At 46.9% G+C, this 19,865-nt stretch overlaps 1 protein-coding gene across 1 annotated transcript in view; it reads left to right on the top strand.

The window, feature by feature from the left end:
• Window positions 1-19,865, top strand: part of ADAMTS2 (ADAM metallopeptidase with thrombospondin type 1 motif 2) — a 254,454-nt gene that overhangs the window by 145,442 nt on the left and 89,147 nt on the right. The window contains exon 4 of the mRNA XM_079144112.1: window positions 1,580-1,782. Within this exon, the coding sequence (XP_079000238.1) occupies window positions 1,580-1,782 (203 nt within the window). The remainder of the gene's footprint in view (window positions 1-1,579; window positions 1,783-19,865) is intronic.

Genomic DNA, 19,865 nt, shown 5'->3' with positions numbered 1-19,865 from the left:
CATGCTGGGGTTCTGTCAAATGGGGACAATAATCTATGTTGAAGATGCTCATTGTCTGCACTCAGTAAGGAGATGAATGCTGGGGGCCAATTTGGGGGAGTGGGACCCAAAACCAGGTGGCCTCATATCTCCCTGAGTGGCCAAGTTCCTTTCAGAGGCCTGGTTCCACCTCCAGAACCTATCACGTGCCACCTCCACATGAGGGAGTACCCATACCTGTCTGGGGAAGGTGGCAGATAAGAGGCCAGGGGGATAAGTGACAGAGTTGTTCTGGAAGACTCTTACAGACAGTGTTTCAGGGGCATCAATAGCTGAGCAGGGCTTTTAGTCCCCACCCAACTAAAGAGACTGCAGGGCCTGGACACCACTCCGTGTTGGTGATATCACCTGCATCCCTGGTTCTTGTCAGGGCAGGAATCTCTGAGGACCTGCCCAAGGAGTGCCACTGAGAAACAGGACCTGACTTGGACAGACCTATGCAGCAGGGCAGGGGTGAAGGGGGTGGGGTTTCCAAGGCAGTGGCATGGGGGCTCAATGGGCAGCATACAGTGTGGTCTGGAGCTGCCATCAGTGCTGAAAGTTGTCCTCATCAGCCTGACAGTGACCCCAAGAGGTAAGGGCAGGGGAGCGCTGAGAACTGAGCACTGGTCCAGGGTGAGCTTCAGGCCCAATGGGGAAGCAGATGGGAACAGAGGCAGGAGCCACAGCTTTGCAGACAGTGGGGACACCATCTTGAGGCCCTGAACTTGATGAAGCTCCAGGTCCTGGACCCTGTAGATGAGAACCTCAGGCCCCCTCCCCCAGCTGAGCTGCTGCTCATTGCCTGGTGCTAACTCTTTAGGGGAGGAGGTCAGTGCCTGCTCAGGGCAGACTGTGGGGAGCTTTCATGAGGAGCTTGTGTCCCCTGCACAATTTATTGAGCACCAGGGGCTGACCCAGGAGTGGGGAGGGGGACATCTACCTGGTCCCTTTAGTGGAGGACTGAGCGGAAAGTTCTTGGAGGGGAGCCAGGCTGGAGGAGACACTGTGGAACACATATAGCTCGTGCTGGGCCTAGCTTTCCCCAGTTACAACAGAGGGCAGTGACACCTGGGACATCAGCCTTTTGATATCAGGCCAGTCCTTTGGGAGTGCGTGAGTGTACGAGGGTGAAGAGCTGAATTTGCCTGCTCACTCCTGGCTGTGCAGGCTGCACTCTGGTCTCTGATGCTGGGTGCCAGCCCTTGGCTCCCCAGTGGTTGTCATAATGCTAGGCTTAGTCTCTCAGTCTCAGGAGGACACCATGGCCTTTGCTGTGGTTGGAGTTACTGCACGGAGTTGGCCAAGGGGTGTTGGTTTGAGTGCTGCTGAGTCTGAGCCAGCTTGGCATATCACTATAGTCCCTCTCTAGACCTCAGTTTGTTCTTACCTTAAATAGGGTCAACAATGCCCTTGATGCAGGAGACTGTGACTTTTAAATGAGATGATGGTGATGCTGGCACCTAGCTGGTGCTGAATTGCATCCAAGTGGAGTCTTGTCCTGCAGTGATGTTCCTGGTGAGCCCAACCTGCTATTGATGACAATGTCCTATCTCTGTAGGGGCCTCCCTGGGCAATCTGGATAGCCTCAGCCAAGCCCTGGGCGTCTTGGAGGAGCGCGTCAACAGCTCCAGGAGGAGGGCACGCAGGCATGCCGCTGACGACGACTACAACATTGAAGTCCTGTTGGGTGTGGATGACTCAGTGGTTCAGTTCCACGGGAAGGAGCACGTGCAGAAGTACCTGCTGACGCTTATGAACATCGTAAGTAGGGCTGGGCGGGTCAGCAAGACTGGAGTCAGAGGGCGGGGCACTGGAGCGTGGACTGGGCGGGGCATCATGGGCGGGGCTAGACTGAAGGAGGCCAGGCCAGTAGAAGAGGTCCTCTCAACTTTCTGTGCCAAACTGCCACGTTTTCCTACTCGAAGGTGGAAACGAGTGCCATCCTCAACAGGAAGGCTTTCTGGGTCCACAGGTGAGGAAAGCTGAGCATCCCATCCACCTCCTGCTCCTCAGGGTTCTCATGTGCAGATGGGGGTTGATTCTGACTTGGCAAGGCTGTTTATGAGTGTAAGCAGTTTTTCCCACACTCCAGTCATTTGTGTACTGTTTATAAAACATTTTTTGATGTTTGCCATTTTTAAAATTTAAAATTATTTTGAAAAGAAATCTCACTTCGCCCAGAGAATAATCTTAAGGTAAAATGTAAAATGACCTTATTCAATGCCAGCTAGATAGTTCTGCATTCTGCTAGCCCTGAAGGCAGAGCTTTGGCCCACTTTCTGCCAAAAATGGAGATGAGTGGTGTTAGATGTGGGGACAGACAGATAGACACTAATCAGAGGCTTCTCCTTGAAGCAGTTAGAGGAATTGAAGGTTAAAGAGGGAATCACTTTATTCTTGTGAGTCTGGGCTATTTAGTAGGGGTGCTATGTGTCACATAAGTCTCCTCAGCACCTGCCTCTGGTGCTTATTGCTCAGAGATACAGGGTCACCCCCCCCCCCACACATATTCCATGCCTCATGTCCTTTAGGAGGTACAAGATGCTGATCAGTATGCAGGTATGGAGACTTTTGCACTCTCTGCTTGGTGCTGACCAGGGCTGTTGTGGGGATATGGGACACCCAGCCTTTGAACTGCATGCTCTGGGGAAGCTGAGTTAAGCTTTTCAACCCTCCTTCTCAGTGGGTCTGGGTCCTCTGAACACTACTGGGAGAACTGGGGTGGTAGGGAGGACCAGGGCATGACTTTGAACCAGAGATGAGAGGGTGGAGAATTGGTGAGGATCAGGGTGGTTGGTTGGTGGGGAGGAGGCCGGGCTTACAAAGGGCTGGAGGTGGAGTCAAATCCTGGGCAGGTGGGAAGTTCTAAAGTAGCCTTAAGCGTATTAGTTTGTGAGATCCTCTAGGGGTCCATTCAGAGACAGGCAGTAAAGGACACAGAGATATTCTCTGAACCTACTGCTCAACTGTGCTTTTCAGGGCCAGGTGGTGAACCTCTGGGAACTAAGTTGGCACATAGGTCAGAGTCCCCAGGCCCTGGTGAAAGATGCATCACAGGCAAAAGGGAGGATGTGGATGAGCTAAACCTTGGAGAGAGAGACTTCTGCCCACATGTTCACCTCCTTCCTGTTCTGCCTTAGTTGAGCAATTGTCAACCACCCCTCAACCTTCTCAACTGCAAAATGGTGCTAAAGTCCTCTGTATTTATAATAACAACAATAGTGACTCCAATTATTGAGCTCCTAATATGTGGCTATGTGTCAGCTTGTTCCAGGCACTTATTATGCAATATGTTAGGAAATCTTCACCATGAGTCCATGAGACGGGTAGACGTACAATTTTTGTGTTCAATATATATGTTCTTCCCCCAAAGTATTCTACTGCCTTTCCACCTAGTGGGGAAAAGGACTGTGCTTGGAATAGAGTCTTGGTTGACCCGTGGCCCCAACTTTTCCAGGTGTGTCACTGGCATGCAGCTCCAGTTCTCCAAGCCTTGGTTTTTTCATCTTTAAAATGGGTCAGTAATTTCCATCTTGGGCATTGTAGTGAGAATTTAATGAGATAAGAGAGGTATATGTCTCTAAATAAGGTGAACATGTTTTTTCAGTCGCTAGATAAAATGTATTTTACTAATGTGACAGCAACAATATTTGATTTAGGGATAGCACACAAGGAACCATTCTTGAGAAGTCCACCACTCTGCCTGAAGGTGGGGTATCCATGGGGAGTTCTTCCTCAGACTTATGGAAGCAAATCCTCCTTTTCCCTGGTATGGACAGTTCTTGTGCCAAGAGAGCTGGTTGAAGGAAGTCTAGAACTTTCTCTGGGTTTTGCTAGTGAATGTCTGCTTATTTGTTCACACCCCTTTGATCCAACTGTACCACCGTTTTGGATAATGGGAAGACTAGTTTCTAGAGAAACGTAAGAAATATAAAAATTATTAAATTGAAATAAGCCTTATCATAATGAAAAAAGAAAAAGGATTTTTGGAGCTAAATCCAAGAAGTTGAGAAGTGGGAGTAGGAGCTTATCCTTTTTCTGTTCCACACAGATGTGCATTTATTTATTCAGCAACTGTTCATTGAATGTGTACTTGTCCTAGGCACAGCAGTGAGTCCTTCAGAGAAATAGGGACATGGTAGAGAGGCCTGGGACTCAGCAAGGTTCTGAGGGGAAGGCGAGGGTTTCTATTCTGAGCTAAGCTCCACCTTCCTCAGCAAGAGCACAGTGTGGATGAGGAGATAAAGTTCGGCTCAGCTGGGATCATGGCGTTGCCCTGACAATTAATACCCTGTGTCCTCATTGAGAGTGTGTGCACACCTGGGAAGAAAGTTGATATAAGGCAAGTGGGAACCTTGGGTGGTCTTGGGGTTGATCTAAAGCATGCAGGCAGGACCCTTTGGTGATCTTGGGGAGGAGGGGCATTGAAGAAGGGCAACTATTTGAGAAAAGGAGGACTTTCTAGAACACGGTTGTTTCAGAGTGCTTTCTGCAGTGACAGAAGTGCTCTCATTCAGTCCTGGTCAGTGTGGTAGCCACTGGCCACACTGGCTCTGAGCACTTGAAATGTGTCTGGTACAACTGAAGGGCTGAATTTAATTTAAATTATTTTTCCAATATAATTTTTATTTTAATTTTAAAAATTTTATTGTGATAAAATACACACCAGCATTACTATCTTCACCATTTTTAAGGTTCAGTGGGGTTTTTTTGTTTTGTTTTTTGTGGTGCTGGGGATTTGAACCCTGGGCCTTAGTGGTTGCAAGGCAAGCACTCTACTAACTGAGCTATTTCCCTAGCCCAGGTTCGGTGGTGTTAAGTACATTTACATTGTTGTGCATCTGTCACCACCATCCATCCACAGATCTCTTTTCATCTTACAGAACTGAGTCTCTGTATCCATTTGTATTAGTCAGCTTTTTGTCACTGTGATTAAAATACCTGAAAAGAATAACTTAGAAGAGGAAAAGTTTATTCTGGGCTCATGGTTTAGAGGTCTCAGTCCATGGTCAGCCAACTACATTGCTGTGAAATCAAGATGAGGCAGAACATCATGGCAGAAGGGTGTGGCAGAGGAAAATTGCTCAGGTAATGCAGTTAGGAAGCAGAGGAGGGGACAGCAGGCTTGAGGAGCCAGGGACAATATATAATCCCCAAGTAAATCCCCACCAGTGATCCACTTTTGCAAGCTGCACCCCACCTGCCTACAGTTACCATCTTTGAGTTCAAATTATAAATCCATCAAATGGATGAGATTACATCTCTCATAATCTAACCTTTTAATCTCTGAACATTTCCTGCATTGACTAGTAATACTTGAGCTTTCAGGGGGACCCCTCATATCCAATCGATTGCACCATTAAACACTAAATACTCACCCCCTCTGCTCCTGAAAGCCACTGCTCTACTTTCTGTCTTTGTGAATCTGACCACTCTAGGTACATCATATAAATGAAATCTCATCATATTTGTGGTTTTCTGATTGACTTATTTCATGTAACATGGTATCCTCAAGGTCATCCATGTTGGAGCTTGTACCAGTATTTCCTTCCCTAAAGCTGAATAATATTGAATTGGATGTATGGACCATATTTTATCTACCCATCCCTCCACTGATGGACACTTGGGTCTCTTCCACCTTTTGGCTGTAGTGAATAATCATTCTACAAACTTGGCTGTATAAATATCTGTTCAAGATCCTCCTTTCCATTTTTTTGGGCATATACCCTGAAGTGGAAATGCTGAATCATACAATAATTATATGTTAAACGTGTTGAGAAACCACCACACTGATTTCCTCAGCCACTGCATCATTTTACATTTCTACCAACAGTGCACAAGGATTCCAGTTATTCCACATCCACACAACACTCGCACCTTCTTATAGTAGCCATCTAACGGGTAATTTATTTGCAGTTAATCTGTGCTTAGATTTAAATTGCCAGGGTGGCCGGTGGAGACTGTTGGACAGTGGAGTTCTGGAAGACATGTGTACAGTGGGAATGTCTGCTGTGTCCTCTCTCTGAACTTAACCACCATGTATTAAACAGCTGCATGGGATGTGTGGGCCTCAAACCAAATCCCAAATGGCCCTTGTAGGCCTGGCCAGTGGCTTGTCATATTCCTCATGTAAGTCCACAGCTGGTCTTGGGACTTCCCAGGGCTGGAAGAAAAGTAACAACACAGAAGGACAGATGTGGCAGTAGCTGCCCTGGACTGTGTTCCAAGTGTGGCATTTGGTTGATTGTAACTACCAGCAGGGCCAGGGTTTGGGGGCCACCCCAAAGTGCAGGTAAGCATGACTGCTGAGGAGGGCCCTATGGGAGAGGGTCTGTTGGGGGGCTTCCAGGGCAGGGACCCAGGAATTAGACTGAAGAGGAGAGGCTGAGGTGAATGGGGGGCGGGCATGACTCCACCTCCGCAGTTTTTAGCTGCCTTGGATTCTCTCATCGTTCAGGATGATTTCTACCTGAGGGCCACCCTTGGGACCTCCTCGTTGGCAGACTGAAGGCTGGGGTGGGTGGCGTCCTGGTATGGCCCAGTCTCCCGTGTAGCTCATTTAGGACTACTTGGCTAGTTTTGTCTAGTGGTGTATATACTATCACCAGGTGTTGCTGTGTGCCCTCCATCTCTTTTCCTGCCACCATAACCTTGGGCACCACATGTCGCATTAGATGCAGTACAGTATAGCTTAGGGCCACCCAACCCACACTGGACCATGGTGTGCACAAGGAAACATACACCAGCCTTTACTGTGTTAAGCAACTAAGATGGGGTGGATTCCTTGCTATTGTAGCATAACCATCTTATTCTGTTTCAGACCCCTGGCTCTCATCTACATGGACATGAAATGTTCATGGGGCATCTGCTGTACATTAGGGCGCAATCCCTGTTACCATGGGCTTGTCTTCTGGTGAGGGAACACAGACAATATTCAAGCAAAAAACAAGTGAAATCATTTCAGATAATAATAAATGCAATGAAGGAAATAAAATAGTTGAGTTGTAGACTAAAGAAGAGTTCTGGAAGGTAGAGATCCAGTGTTATTTAACACTGGAGCCGAGAGTGATAATGAGAGAATTGTGGGAAGAGATGGGATAAACTGTTCCAGGTGGAGGGAATAGGTGGCACAAAGGCCCTGAGGCAGGAAAGAGGTCAGCACATCTGAAGAAATGAGAAAAGACAGATGTGGTCAGCAAGGGCTACAGGTAGGAGGAAGAGCTTGAGTGATCAAGGCTAGTCATCAAGGTCTTCTAGACATGGAGAGGGAATTGAATGTGATTCCAAGGCAGCGGGAGGTACTAGAGGTACTGCTTCCTTTCAGCATTCACAGGCAAAGCATGTTATTCCCTCTTTTCATAGGAAAATGAAAATTGGTTAGTCCACCCCCTTTCTTCATCTCAGGCCTACCAGAGGGTACTAAGCTCTTCATGAGAACCACCTGGGCATGGAAAGGCTCTCTTGGTATTTGGACTCCCTGCCCCTATCAACTCGCTGTCAAGCTCAGTTTCCTTCTTTCTTTAAATCCTTTTCTTCCTAAATATTCCTTAAAGTAACATTTTTTAAAAATGTATTACTATATATATATTTTTAAATTTATTTTTATTTTAAACAAATGGGATACATCTTGTTCCTCTGTACATGAAGTAGAGGCATACCATTTGTGTAATCATACATTTACATAGGGTAATAGTTTTTGATTCATTCTGTTATTATTTTCCTTCCCCCCACCCCCACCCCTCTTTTCCCTCGATACAGTCCCTCCTTCCTCCATTCTTGCCCCCCTCCCACCCCCCATTATGTGTCATCATCTGCTTATCAATGAGATCATTTGTCCTTTGGTTTTTTGCCCTTCAATTGATGAATGGATAAAGAAACTGTGATTTTATATATATATATATATATATATATATATATATATACACACACATTATATATTGTTATATATATTATATATATATACACACGCACATATACACACACAATGGAATATTACAATATTTTATATTTAATATTTATATTTAATATAAGAAATATAATATATGTGCTACAAAATTGGAATCAATTCATATAGTCTATTACCATGTTTTCTTCTAGCAATTACTGTCCACTATATCATTTAGCAATTTCATAATTGCACTACATGACTATAATGTACTTTTATATGTAACTATTTATATGACACATCCCTATAGCAAAACTTTTTTTCCTTTTTGAGGTCAGATGGACCACTAACTGTATTACATCCTTATAGGTGAATCTATTGCTCATCCTTAATTATTTCCTTAAACTGGGTTCCTAAAAGTGAAACCCCTAGTCAATAGGTATGCACATTTTAAAGCTTTCTACACCAGAAAGTTCTCTGTTATGTTCTTATCTAATTATCCTCTACTGAACAAAGGTCTATCTCCCTACCTCCTTAAACCATTGAACCCTTTCAAACTGTAGAAATTTGATAGAACTTGGGTATAGTTTTTGTTATAAATTGTATTTATTTGGTGGTAATAAGGTTGCATTTTTAAAAAAATGTATATTTTGAAACAGATTATTTTATGTTTCGTATTTGACTTATTCTTGTCCTTTTCTACTTTCATATTCTAAAATAGAATGCTTATTCTATTTTAGTTTTTTTTTTCTTAATCTGAAGGGTCATCATATTCAAATAGGTTAACCTTTGGTCTGTTGTAGGTATGGGAAATATTTCCTTGTTTTGTGGTGTGACTTGTTTTGCTTGGGATGGCTTTTGATGGTTACTTTTTCTTTTTTGATGATGATGTATTATTGGGCACTTCCTGTCATCTCCAGAAGTTAATCCGAAAATTTGCTCAGCTTGTCCCTGTTAGTAACACCCATTTTCACAAGAACATTTTCCAAACTCCTGCCTCTTGCTAACCACCTAATCATTCTTTCCACACCTGTGTTCAGCCACAGCAGCCCAATACCCAGAAGAGGAAGGAAAGAAGGATATTTTGAATGGGCCACTCTTCTTATGTGTGATCCATTATTAGTTCATACAGCATCTGGTTTTTCACAAAAATCAGTATATTACCAGTGACCCCCTCCTTGGGGAAAATTGGCCTGTAGGCAGAGCTGGCACACAATTCCTGTGGCCCAGTACAAATATCTCTTGTTCGAAGAACGGGGGGAAATGCCATAAAAGGCATATATAAAACCTTTTCCTTCTTTCCTCAGTGGTTTGGTCAGCTTTTGCCTTGCTATGACCAATACACCTAGAAGAAAGAAGCGTTTATTTTGGCTCACAGTTTCAGAGCTTCAGTCCGTGGTTAGCTCTGAGGTGAGACAGAATATCATGGTGGAAGAGCATCACGGAGGAAAACAGCTCAGGACATGGCAGCCAGGAAGCAGAGAGAGCTCTGCTTACCAGGAACAAAACATAAACCCCAAAGTCACAACCCCAGTGATGTACTTCCTCTACCACACCCTGCTTGCCTGTAGTAGTTACCACCCAGTTAATCAATCAGTGGATAACTCACTGATGAGGTCATACTTCTCATAATCCAATCATTTCACCTCTGAAAATGAGCTTTTGGGGATACTTCATATCTAAACCAAAACACTAAGTCTACCTCTCAGATTATCAGGGTGTTTTTATTTACTTTTTAATATTGTTCTCAGTGAAGAAAATTTTAGAAATTTTCATTATTAACATACATTTTACCATTCATCTTTATAGTATGCAATGCTTTTTTTAAATGCAAATATTAGAAAATTTAACTTGTATGCAGAATCACCAAAATTAAACAAATTTGTGTTTTGTGGCTCGTTCCTGAAGGGTGCCTCAAGCTGACTGAATTCAGGCAAATAGAAGCCAGATTCAAGAAGGTTGGGAGAAGGAAGCATGGATGCCCCAGAGTGGAGCCAGCTGAGGGGCACTCCCTGAGGTATAGGGTACTCTCAGAGCAAGCCAGGATCCTCACAGGTGCTGCAGGGCTCCCCCAGCACTCTTGAGTGCAGCCGCTGGGTCTCCCTTCTTATCAGCCACCATGGGAAGAACACACTGCCCTGGGTCCTAGCTAGTGGTCTGGGGAAGTTGAGCCAAGTGTTCCTTCTTCCTACTGGTCCACTCTTCAAACCAGGTTTCCTCATCCACTTTCTGTTGCTAATAATCCTATAACAGAGACTGATCAGTTTATTTTAGTTCACAGTGCTGGTCTCATCTCCAGAGGCCACATCTGGTGATGACCTTCTTGCTGGCAGTGAGGATGTGCAGGACATCACATGGCAAGAGACAGAAAGTGTGCTTCTGTGTGTGTGTGTGTGTGTGTGTATGTGAGTGTGTGTGTTTGTTGTTCCCTCTTCCTTGTCTCATAAAACCACCAGAATTCAATCATGGGGACTCCACTCTGATGATATGATCTCATCCTTTTCACCTCCAAAAGGCCCCTCCTCTAAACACCACAGTCAGATCGTTTCCAACTCTTAGTACTTCACAGTGGGGATTAAGCCCCAACATGATTTCAGAGGGGACCAACCATATTCGAACCTCAACACCAGGGCAGGTGGTCAAGAAGTGTTCCACTCCAGTGCTAGTTTCACTCAGTACCTGGATTGGAGGGTGTATGTGAGGCTTACCTCTGTAAGACATAAATTTTGGCCAGCCACTTTCCAGATGTGCCTCCTCAATGCCAGCCCTGGGTGGGACGGCTACCACCATGCTCTGCCCTGAGTTGCCACAAGGCACACATACCTGATGACCCTGGTCATGCTGGCCCCTTCTGGACCTGGTGGTAGGGTGGGAAAAGGGGAAGTGAGTCTTGGGGATTGGGACCCTAGGTATGCTAAGGTCCCCAGGATGTACTCCACTGTCCTATTAGATTTCACTTATAATACACAAATTCATAGGTAAAACAATGTGGTATTTCAGAATGGTAGCACTGCAGCATTAAGCCCTAAGTGTAGGGCTCTTCGCTCACCTGTCAACAAAATGGCCCTGCCAATGCAGGATCTTGAACCCCAAGCTCTGAGCTTGCAGCCCATAAGACTACCACATGTTCTCTGGATATGCAGCTGTGCGTCCCACCTTGGGGACCCCTTTTCCAGAGTAGCGCTCTTCCCCAGCCTCTACTCATCTACATTCTACACACCTTGGAGGTATATCCCAAAGCTACCTCCACTCCTAGCTTTCTGTCCAGATAATGAAAGCTGAGTCTGACCAATCTCTGGATGTGTTCTGCGTCTGGGGCAGGCTGTGAACCGGTAGCCGGTCCTGTGAGTCCTCCTTTATGGATTTTTTTTGTTCTCCCACAGCCATAACCCTTAAGGTTGCTGACAAACCCAGATAACCCCAGTCTCCTTGGGCTTATTGGCCCTTCGCTTAGTCAGAGAAGCTGGAACTCCATGGTGATTCTTGGTATCAATTTTCTGTTACTAGAATGAAATACTTAAGGTCAGGAACCTTTTAAACAAAAGAAGTTAATTTAGTTCTCAGTTCTGGTGGTTCCAAGACATGGTGTCAGCATCAGCCCAGCTCTACTGAGGACCTCATGGTTGATGGCATTGTAGTGACAGGAGAGCATGAGAAAAGGAGCAATCACATGGTGAAATAGGAGGGCAGAGAGAGAGATCAGGAGAAGCCAGGCTTGCTTTTTTAAATAATGACTATCTTACTCTCTTCTGAGAGCATGCCCTTAGTGTCCTAAAGACCTCCATTGGGCTCTTAAAGGTCCCATCACCTTGATACTACCACATGAATGCTGGGAGCAAACAATAGCAGGAATGTCTGCCTGAAAGCCTCTTTGGGAACAGAGGAGTCTCCTGTCCCAGCACTGTGACAGCTATGAGGATATAGCTGTGACCTGTGGGGCAGACACGTGGCCCCTTTGGCCTTGCCAGACCCTTGGGGCTCCATCACCAGCTCAGTTTTCTCCCCACAGTCATCTCCCTCTGCCTCCATTCTGCTCCTTCTCCACAGCCTTTGACTCCAGCTTGTCCTGTAGCCTCCACCATGCACCCAGGCCCAGTCCTAAGGATGGGGCTACCCTCTGCCCAAGCCCTCCCATGGCTTTGGGGAACCTGTCTGATACTTCAGGCTTGGAAACAGGCTCCCTGCTGTACAAAGTGCTCCTGGACTGGGACACGGTTACCATTGCTGAACGTGTCTCCCACTGACCCCTGGGGCTTAGGTGTTACCCCATGTTCACAGACTTGCTGTGCCATTGTGAGTCTAGATGCCACCATGGAGCAGGTTTGGCCTCTAGGCCACACCCCCACACTAGGACCTGGATGCCCACAGCACCTCATTACCTCACTAGGCACACAGTGACTCTTCTTCAGGATTAGCTAAATGGCAGGCAGGGATGAATGAATGCCCCAGGGAAAGACTAGAGACATTATAAAGTACCAGTCGTTCTTGGCTTATTGATGGGGATGTGTCCGAAGAAATGCACCCTTAGGCAACATCATCATGGTTGTGCCAACATCACAGTGTGCACTTAAACAAGCCTAGATGATCTAGGTCAATGGTTCACACAACCTCTTGATGCAATCAAGAGATGCAGGAAACAGCCAGGCACAGCAGCGCATGCCTGTAATCCCAGTGGCTTGGGAGGCTGAGACAGGAGGATCATGCATTCAAAGCCAACCTCAGCAACAGTGAGGTGCTAAGCAACTTAGTGAGTCCCTGTCACTAAATAAAATATAAAATAGGACTGGGAATGTGGCTCAGTGGTTGAGTGGCTCTGAGTTCAATCCCCAGTACCAAAAAGAAAAAAAGAGAGAGAGAGAGAGATGCAGGAAACATGAGATAGATGAGGTTAGCTGATGTAACATGGGGCCTTAACAAAAGTTTAATTTTGTTTAATTAGAAGGAGTGCACTTTAATGATAGAAAGTGTGAAATAGTAACTATATACACCAGTAACAGTAATTCATCATCATTTTTAAGCATTATGTACCTTACATAATCCTATGTGCCCTACTCGTATACACGGGCAGTACAGTAGATTGTTTATACCAGCATCACCAGGAACAGGCAAGTAAGGTGTTGTGGCATTAAGACCCTGTAAAGTCACTAAGTGCTGGGAGTTTTTCAGTTGCATTATCATCTTAGGAGACCACCTAAAAGGGATACATCATTGACCAAGGCATGGTCACGAGATGTGAGACTGTCATATGTTTTACATGTGCATTTTGAAATGGAAAAATCTCTGCCAAGATTCCAAGTAATGGAAAACTTGGGCCCCAGGCTGATGCTTCTTTTATGGCTTATTATTTAACTGAAGCTCTAATTCTTCCTCACAAAACTAGGGCCTCAGTGTTTTGCTTAGATTTTAGGATCCAAAAGACTTAGAACTGTCTGCTTGGGCCACTGATCCACTTGGACCCTTGTAGAAGTGAATCAGATCATGATGGTGAGTGATATATCCTGCCCCACGTAAGCCCATTGCTACTGGGAACATCAGACCCTCCTGGAGCCATGGAGGCCCCGGACAGCTGTGAAACATCTCTTCCTGAAGTGCCACCTTTTTGTGCATGGCATACATTTGAGAACATCATTTTAGATTAAATTTAGACACATTACTATGTTAAAGTAAAATCTGCATGAATTTTTCAAGATAAACTGGACATTCTAAAGCAGGGTCAAATGTGACCCTTCAACTGTTTTTGTAAATAAAGTTTTATTGAAACGTAACCACACCTATTCATTTATGAATCACCTATGGTCACTTTTGTGTTATAACAACAGATATAGAGTTGGGACAGAGACCATATGGTCCACTTTCAATGGTGCACGCCTGGAATACTGGTAGCTCAGGAGGCTGAGGCAGGAAGATTGCAAGTTTGAGGCCAGCCTGGGTAAATTAGTGAGACCCTGTCACAAAAGGAAGGGAAAAAAAAAAAAAAAAAAAAAAAAAAAAAACTGAAAAAGGCTGTGGATGTATCTCTGTGGTACAATGCTCTGGGTTCAATCCCTTGTACCATCACCCCGCCAAAAATTTTTTTTTGCTAGTGCCCACCTTGAACTATGTCCCAGTCCTTTAAAGTGAGCATTTGCATTGTGCTGTCCATCAGTGCTCTTGGGTGTACATATTAGGGAGACACAGCATAAAATTTGCACTAATGTGCACTAGCTTTGGAGTCAGAAACAACTTGGTTCTAATCCTGGCTTTTACCTACTTTGCAAAGCTTTCCTCTCCTGAATTTGGTGTCCTCATCTTTAAACACTCTCTGAACTTCTAGAAAAATCTGCACGGCCCCTGGCAATAGGGGACTCTCCAGCAGACAGGTTCTCTCTTGCTCTCTTCAGTCCACTGAGCCTCTGCATCTGGAGCAGCCCTTTCCTGAAGGACATCACTATAACCTCCCACTTCAAGTTGAGCTCTACCCTTTTCCTGCAGACCCCAACCCTTCCCCACCTCCACCTAGCCTTTGCCAACTCAAAGGACCTGTGAGGTCACTTTGAGGATACTTTTGAAAGGATAGAATGAACTGAACTTAATAACCATTTTAAAACAACCAAAAGGGAGGAACAGATTTCTGGGCAAGCAGAACGTCTCTCTCAGCCATGTTAACTGCTTATGTTCTGGAAGAATTCCCGAGTCCCTGAAGCTTCTTTTCTGCTGAGGGCAGATGCATTCCATGGGTCTACAGAGAACATGGGGCCCAGGGGTCTTTAGTGCCTTCAGATCAGAGGCCATAACCTTCAACTCCTCCTACCATGAGGACAGTCCTCTGTACAGTATGTTCTTAAGTAATTTTCGTCGAATGAATGATTTCTCTCTATGCCAGGACTCAGATATTTTTCCTCTTTTCTTTTCTAATTTAATCCAGAAATTGGCCTTGACTTACCAAACCCTTGCCAGGGTTTGCAAACAATCAGAAGGCATATGGGCTCAATTTCTCACCAACTTTCAAGAATTTTGGGGCCGCGTGGTGGCTGTGGGGAAGGCAGAGGCAGGACAGGAATGTCCACTGCTAGTCGCAGGGGAAAGAAATCTCGTGAACTGGCAAAGCATCGAGGCGGAAGGCGTCGCCCCCAAGTCCCCGTTCATATGTCTCTGGCTCTGCTTGTTGGAAAAGAGAAAAACATCTCTGGAACTAGACAATTAAACTTGGTTCCCTTAAGTTGGGAGAAGGCAGACAGGCCTTCCAGGCAAGGGGCACACATCAGAGTTGGGACTGGGCACAGTGGGGGAGGGGGTGCAAGGAGCAAAGGCTCCATCTTGCAAGGCAATGTCCCAAGTTTCAGGGTCAGCTGGTTCTGTGGGCCACAGGGGGCTACTCCTGTCATTTTCTTTTCCTCGTGCCCAGCTCCATGTGCCACCAGGAGATATAGCTGTTAGGTCCAGTGTATGGGGGGCTCAGAAGAGATCAGCATACTAGATGCTGATAAGATCGGATGCATGAGTGACCGTGGGCTCCAGAGAGTCATGGGGACTGGAGGTGGGATGGGTAGAAAAGGCCACATTCCTCTGGAGAAGTCCTCCTAAGTTTTACTCACGAGCAGTCGTATAGGAATAAGTAGGTCCACCATTGCCAGGTCTTTATTTTTTTATCCAGAAGCTGGAAATCCAATTTTCATGGGAAATCTAATTATTTTTCAATGTGGGCAACAAACTGAAATTAAGAACCCTCACTGCACAGGTAAATCAGAATGCAGCTACAGGATAGGTCTGGCACGTACGTGGCCCATGGTTCCTTCCAGCCTAGAGGAAAGGAGGCCACCGACTGCCCAGCTGTGCCCTGTGACGAGGGATAGGTAGTTCCATCTGGAACATGGAGTGAAACACCAGAAAAGTGTTGACAGAGTGCCGGGTGTGTGGTGGGCATCCTGAAACGGCGAGCTGTCCTGGGTCACATTCAGCACTCCCTGCACCCTTCGTCGGCATTGGCCCGATTCTGACTCAGACGAGGGACACTTCAGCTGCCCTAAAGCAGAGAGCTCCAGATGGTTGAAGAGCATGAGCAGAGCTAGAGGTGTTGCCATATCCCGGGGCACAGTTTGGGCCTAAGCTGGATAGTAGGGTTCTGGGGAGGGGCAGATAAGGTTGGTTTGTCATCTTTAAAAAAAAGACAAATATCTTTCTTGGGAAATGTGAAGTGAATACTTTCTCTTATCCACATCCTGAGGAGGGAGAAAGTGGCATTGGCTTAGATTTTGCACGTGCCAGCCCTGTACTGAGGCACTTATGTTATCTCTCTACCCTGCTATAGCAGCCCTGTGAGGTTCTCTTTCCTGGGTATTAGTCGAGGCTCAGAGAGGCTGGGTGGTGTGACCAGGACAAGCCAGATGGGATTCACACACCTGTGGGAAGGCAGGCCTTTCTTCAGTACCAACCCAAGTGTGGGTCCTCCCCCACTGTTCTGGCCTTAAGAATGAGGATTCCAAATCCCCCAGGAAACCTCAGGCTTGTTCTCACCTTGACCTTCTTTGCCCTCCCAATAGCATCTTTCCTCCCTCCCTCCCTCTCTTTTGGTACCAGAATCCAGGGCTGCTTAACCACTGAACCACACATCCCCAGCCCTTTTTCATACTTTATTTAGAGACAAAGTCTCACTGCGCTGCTTAGGGCCTTGCTAAATTGCTGAGGGTGGCTTTGAACTCATGATCCTCTTGCCTCAGCCTCCCGAGCCGCTGGAATTATAGGCATACACTGTCATACTTCCAACAGTATCTTGACAGCACTTGATCACATCCTTCCCTCCCCTCCTCCCAGATATCTTTTCTGTCTCCTTCCTGGGTTTTTCCTTCAGGCTTTTTCGTCTTTTCTTCTTCCTGGTCTAAGTTTGCCCTCCTTCCCACTCACTCGCTGTGTCATCCGGCACGTATTCACACAGCACTTGCGCGGTGTCAAAAATTCTAGGTGCTGGAGGTGTCACCGTGAGTTAGGTGGGGTCCTGCCCACGGGAACTCACATTCTGTGGGGCCACAGACCTGTGATGATGGTGCAGAGTGCAGAACATTCTGACGGAGAGGGGCACCATGGGCTGTCCTCACTTCTACCTCTTCTTTCCTGACACATGTGGCACTCTTCTCCTCCGTGAAGACTCCTCTGACAGCTGACGTGGGAAGCCTGGGAGCTGCCTGTCCTTGGCCTCCCTTGGGGAGCTGATGCTTGTCAAAGCAGAGTTAGCGTCCCAGTGGACGAGGAGGGCTAGGCCTTGTCACTCCTCAGTGACAGCTTGAGGCAGCTGGAGAGCTCGTCTCGTGCACGCTCCAGCAAGGAAATGACAGCTGGACCCAGAGAAGCAGGGATGATATGCGTGTGTGCAGTGCTAGGTAGGTGTGGTTGTCACTCTGCCCCAGGCCCTCCTGGGCTGTTCCCTGGACTGAGTTGAGGTCAGTTGACCAGAGGTCCCACTCCCCTTGGTGGTGTGTGTTGGAAGGGCTAGGGGCTCCCCAAGTTTCACATCAAGTTCAGAGAGGGTCTACCTACCTGATTTTGCATGTACAGCACTTGGCGGAGGGTTTGCACTTAGTGAATATTCAGTAACTGTCTTTTGAGTGAATGAATAAGTGAGTAAATGAACTCTTGCGAAGTGACTATGGCCCCGCAGACTCCCATAAAAATAAAAATTAAAAAATCTCTATCTTCTGCATGTCAGTGGAAAAAAAATGATTTAATAGCACACGTGTCCTTCTTCCTTATACCCAAGACTCTGTTTCCCTGGCACTTATGCAAGATTTTGGAATCACTAGAATCCTAGGGACGGTTGTTTTTTTTTTATGTCAGCAGACTTGCCAGATTGCCCCCTGAAGTCTCTGCAGCTGATTGCCAAGCCTGCTTGTGTGGGTGAGCTTCTCAGTTTCCTTCTGCCTCAGTTTCCTCACTTGTAAAACAGGGAAATACTGCTCACTGCCTGGGTGATAAGTGGTGAAAGATTCTGCACCTGGGGAGACACGGCACAGGTCTTGGAAAGTCAGAGCTGACAGTGAGGTACAGCAGACCTTCCTTCAGTTCATGACTCCTGTGAAGCCAGCCCAGCCAGCTCTTATCCTCAGAACACCTGGCTCTCATGGGACACACCCACTTGCCTTACCACAATGAAAAGGACAAGGACCAAAGGCGTGGTCAGTGCCCTCTGCCTGGTTGGGCAAAGGGTCACACAGTGTTGACACTTGAGCTGGGTTTGGTTGCAGAGTTGGTGTTTCCAAGTGGAAAGCTGGGAGGGGATGTCACTCCATACAGAGGGACCATGTGTGCAAAAGAGGTGTCACACCCTTGTAGTGTCCCCGGAAGGAAGAAGCAGCACAGGGGAGTGGGCCTTGGAGGTTCAAATGCTGAACAGACAAGCAAGCTTGTTGGGTGTGGTACACTGCCTGTGCGGGCTGAGCTTAAACTTGATCTTGAAGCTTTGGGATCCAGAGAATGCAATAGCACCAAATGATGCAGACGAGCTCCCCTTCAAGAGGAGGGAGATGGGAAGTTAATCTAACAAAGAAGTTTACCTAGATGTTGGTGCAGTAGGGGCAATTCCCTGGACAGGGACAGCATCCAAGTTAGCATATTGTGCTCTATGGGAACATTCACAGGGTCAGGAAGTGCACCAGTGGAAACCACATTGCAATGAGACAGGAAGATGGAGACTGAGCAGATGCAGCCAGACTGCAGGCAGGTGATTGATGGTTCATCCCCATCTCCAGCTATGCTGGTAATAAGCTGGGCCTGTGGGCTGCCCCCATGTCCCTTAACCCTAAGAAGAAGTGATCAAGGGGCACTTGTGCATCCAATAATTCTTTCCCTCTCCCTTTGGTTCTGGGTGTTTCTGGTAGCAGAGGGTAGAATATCAGGGGCTTTGACACTTTTTCATCCATCTTCTTATGCGCCTGTTTCCTTGCTTGACACTTTCGGAGGCATGTTCTGAGCCATCTGGGGGGTCCATAGGTGGAAAGTGCAGTGCTCAGCTCCCAGGGGCAAGATCTAAGTCACTTCAACAGATCCTCACAATGCAAGAGGGAGGTGTGCTATTCAGGACAAAACTTGTTTCCTGCTTGGTTCAAGGAGGCACTGGAACATGAGCTTTCTGGATGTTAGAAGGTGCCCTGAATGACTTCACCTCCAGGGAGGGCTATGTTCACGTTCATAGATGACTCTTGGAGCCAGCTTGTGATGCTGCATGTAGGGCCATGCTGAAGCCTGGTTTCATTGTACATTCTGAATTCTTCATGAGTCCCTGACCTAATCAAGGGGCACAGTGTAGGGTGCTGGTCTAAGACCCTCCATCATGGCGTCCATAGTCTTTAGGGCTCATCCCTGCTCAGTCAGGATTTCTCCCTGCTTCCACATGTCCAGTTACCTGGGCCATAATGGCAGTGGAGAGACCGGCCTGTGTCCTCTCTGTTTTTACTGTGAGTGGGTGACCAGGTCTGGCTCCTGGGCTCTTTTTACCTGGAATGCTTGGGTGTTCTGGGATATGCCTAATCCAAGTCTTATGCCTCAATGCGCTATCCATTCTGCAGCCTCTCCAAGGTCACTGCCAGGTACCCCTCCCTGCCCCACCCCATCAGCACAGGCAGGAGCTTCTGGATCCCACATACCTCCTCTGGTGCCAAGGGCAACCAGGGTGCTGCTTTAGGCTCATTCATTTGCACAAAATGCCCCCCCAACCCACCCCGTGCCTAACCATGCTGGCATGGGCCATCCTGGGATCGGACTCCCCTCTTATGGTCCGGTCCCATCTCAGTGAGAATCAGGGCCCAGAGCCCTCATGGTTTGTCTATGTCTGGCTCTAAAGGTCGGAGTGGGGGCAGGGACATGGATGGGAAGCCTTAACCTTGGATTTGGCTTCCCGGCTCTCCCCTATGTCCTCTGTCAACCAGCACGTCCATCCCCAAGGACTTCCCATAGCCCATGTCCCCACCTCCTCAAGGGAGCCTTTTCCCTG

The sequence above is a fragment of the Sciurus vulgaris genome (genome assembly GCF_902686455.1).
Source record: "Sciurus vulgaris genome assembly, chromosome: 6".
In the NCBI taxonomy this organism is placed as follows: domain Eukaryota; kingdom Metazoa; phylum Chordata; class Mammalia; order Rodentia; family Sciuridae; genus Sciurus; species Sciurus vulgaris.
Note: the sequence above shows the minus strand (reverse complement) of the source record. Positions and strands in the feature narration are given on the sequence as shown.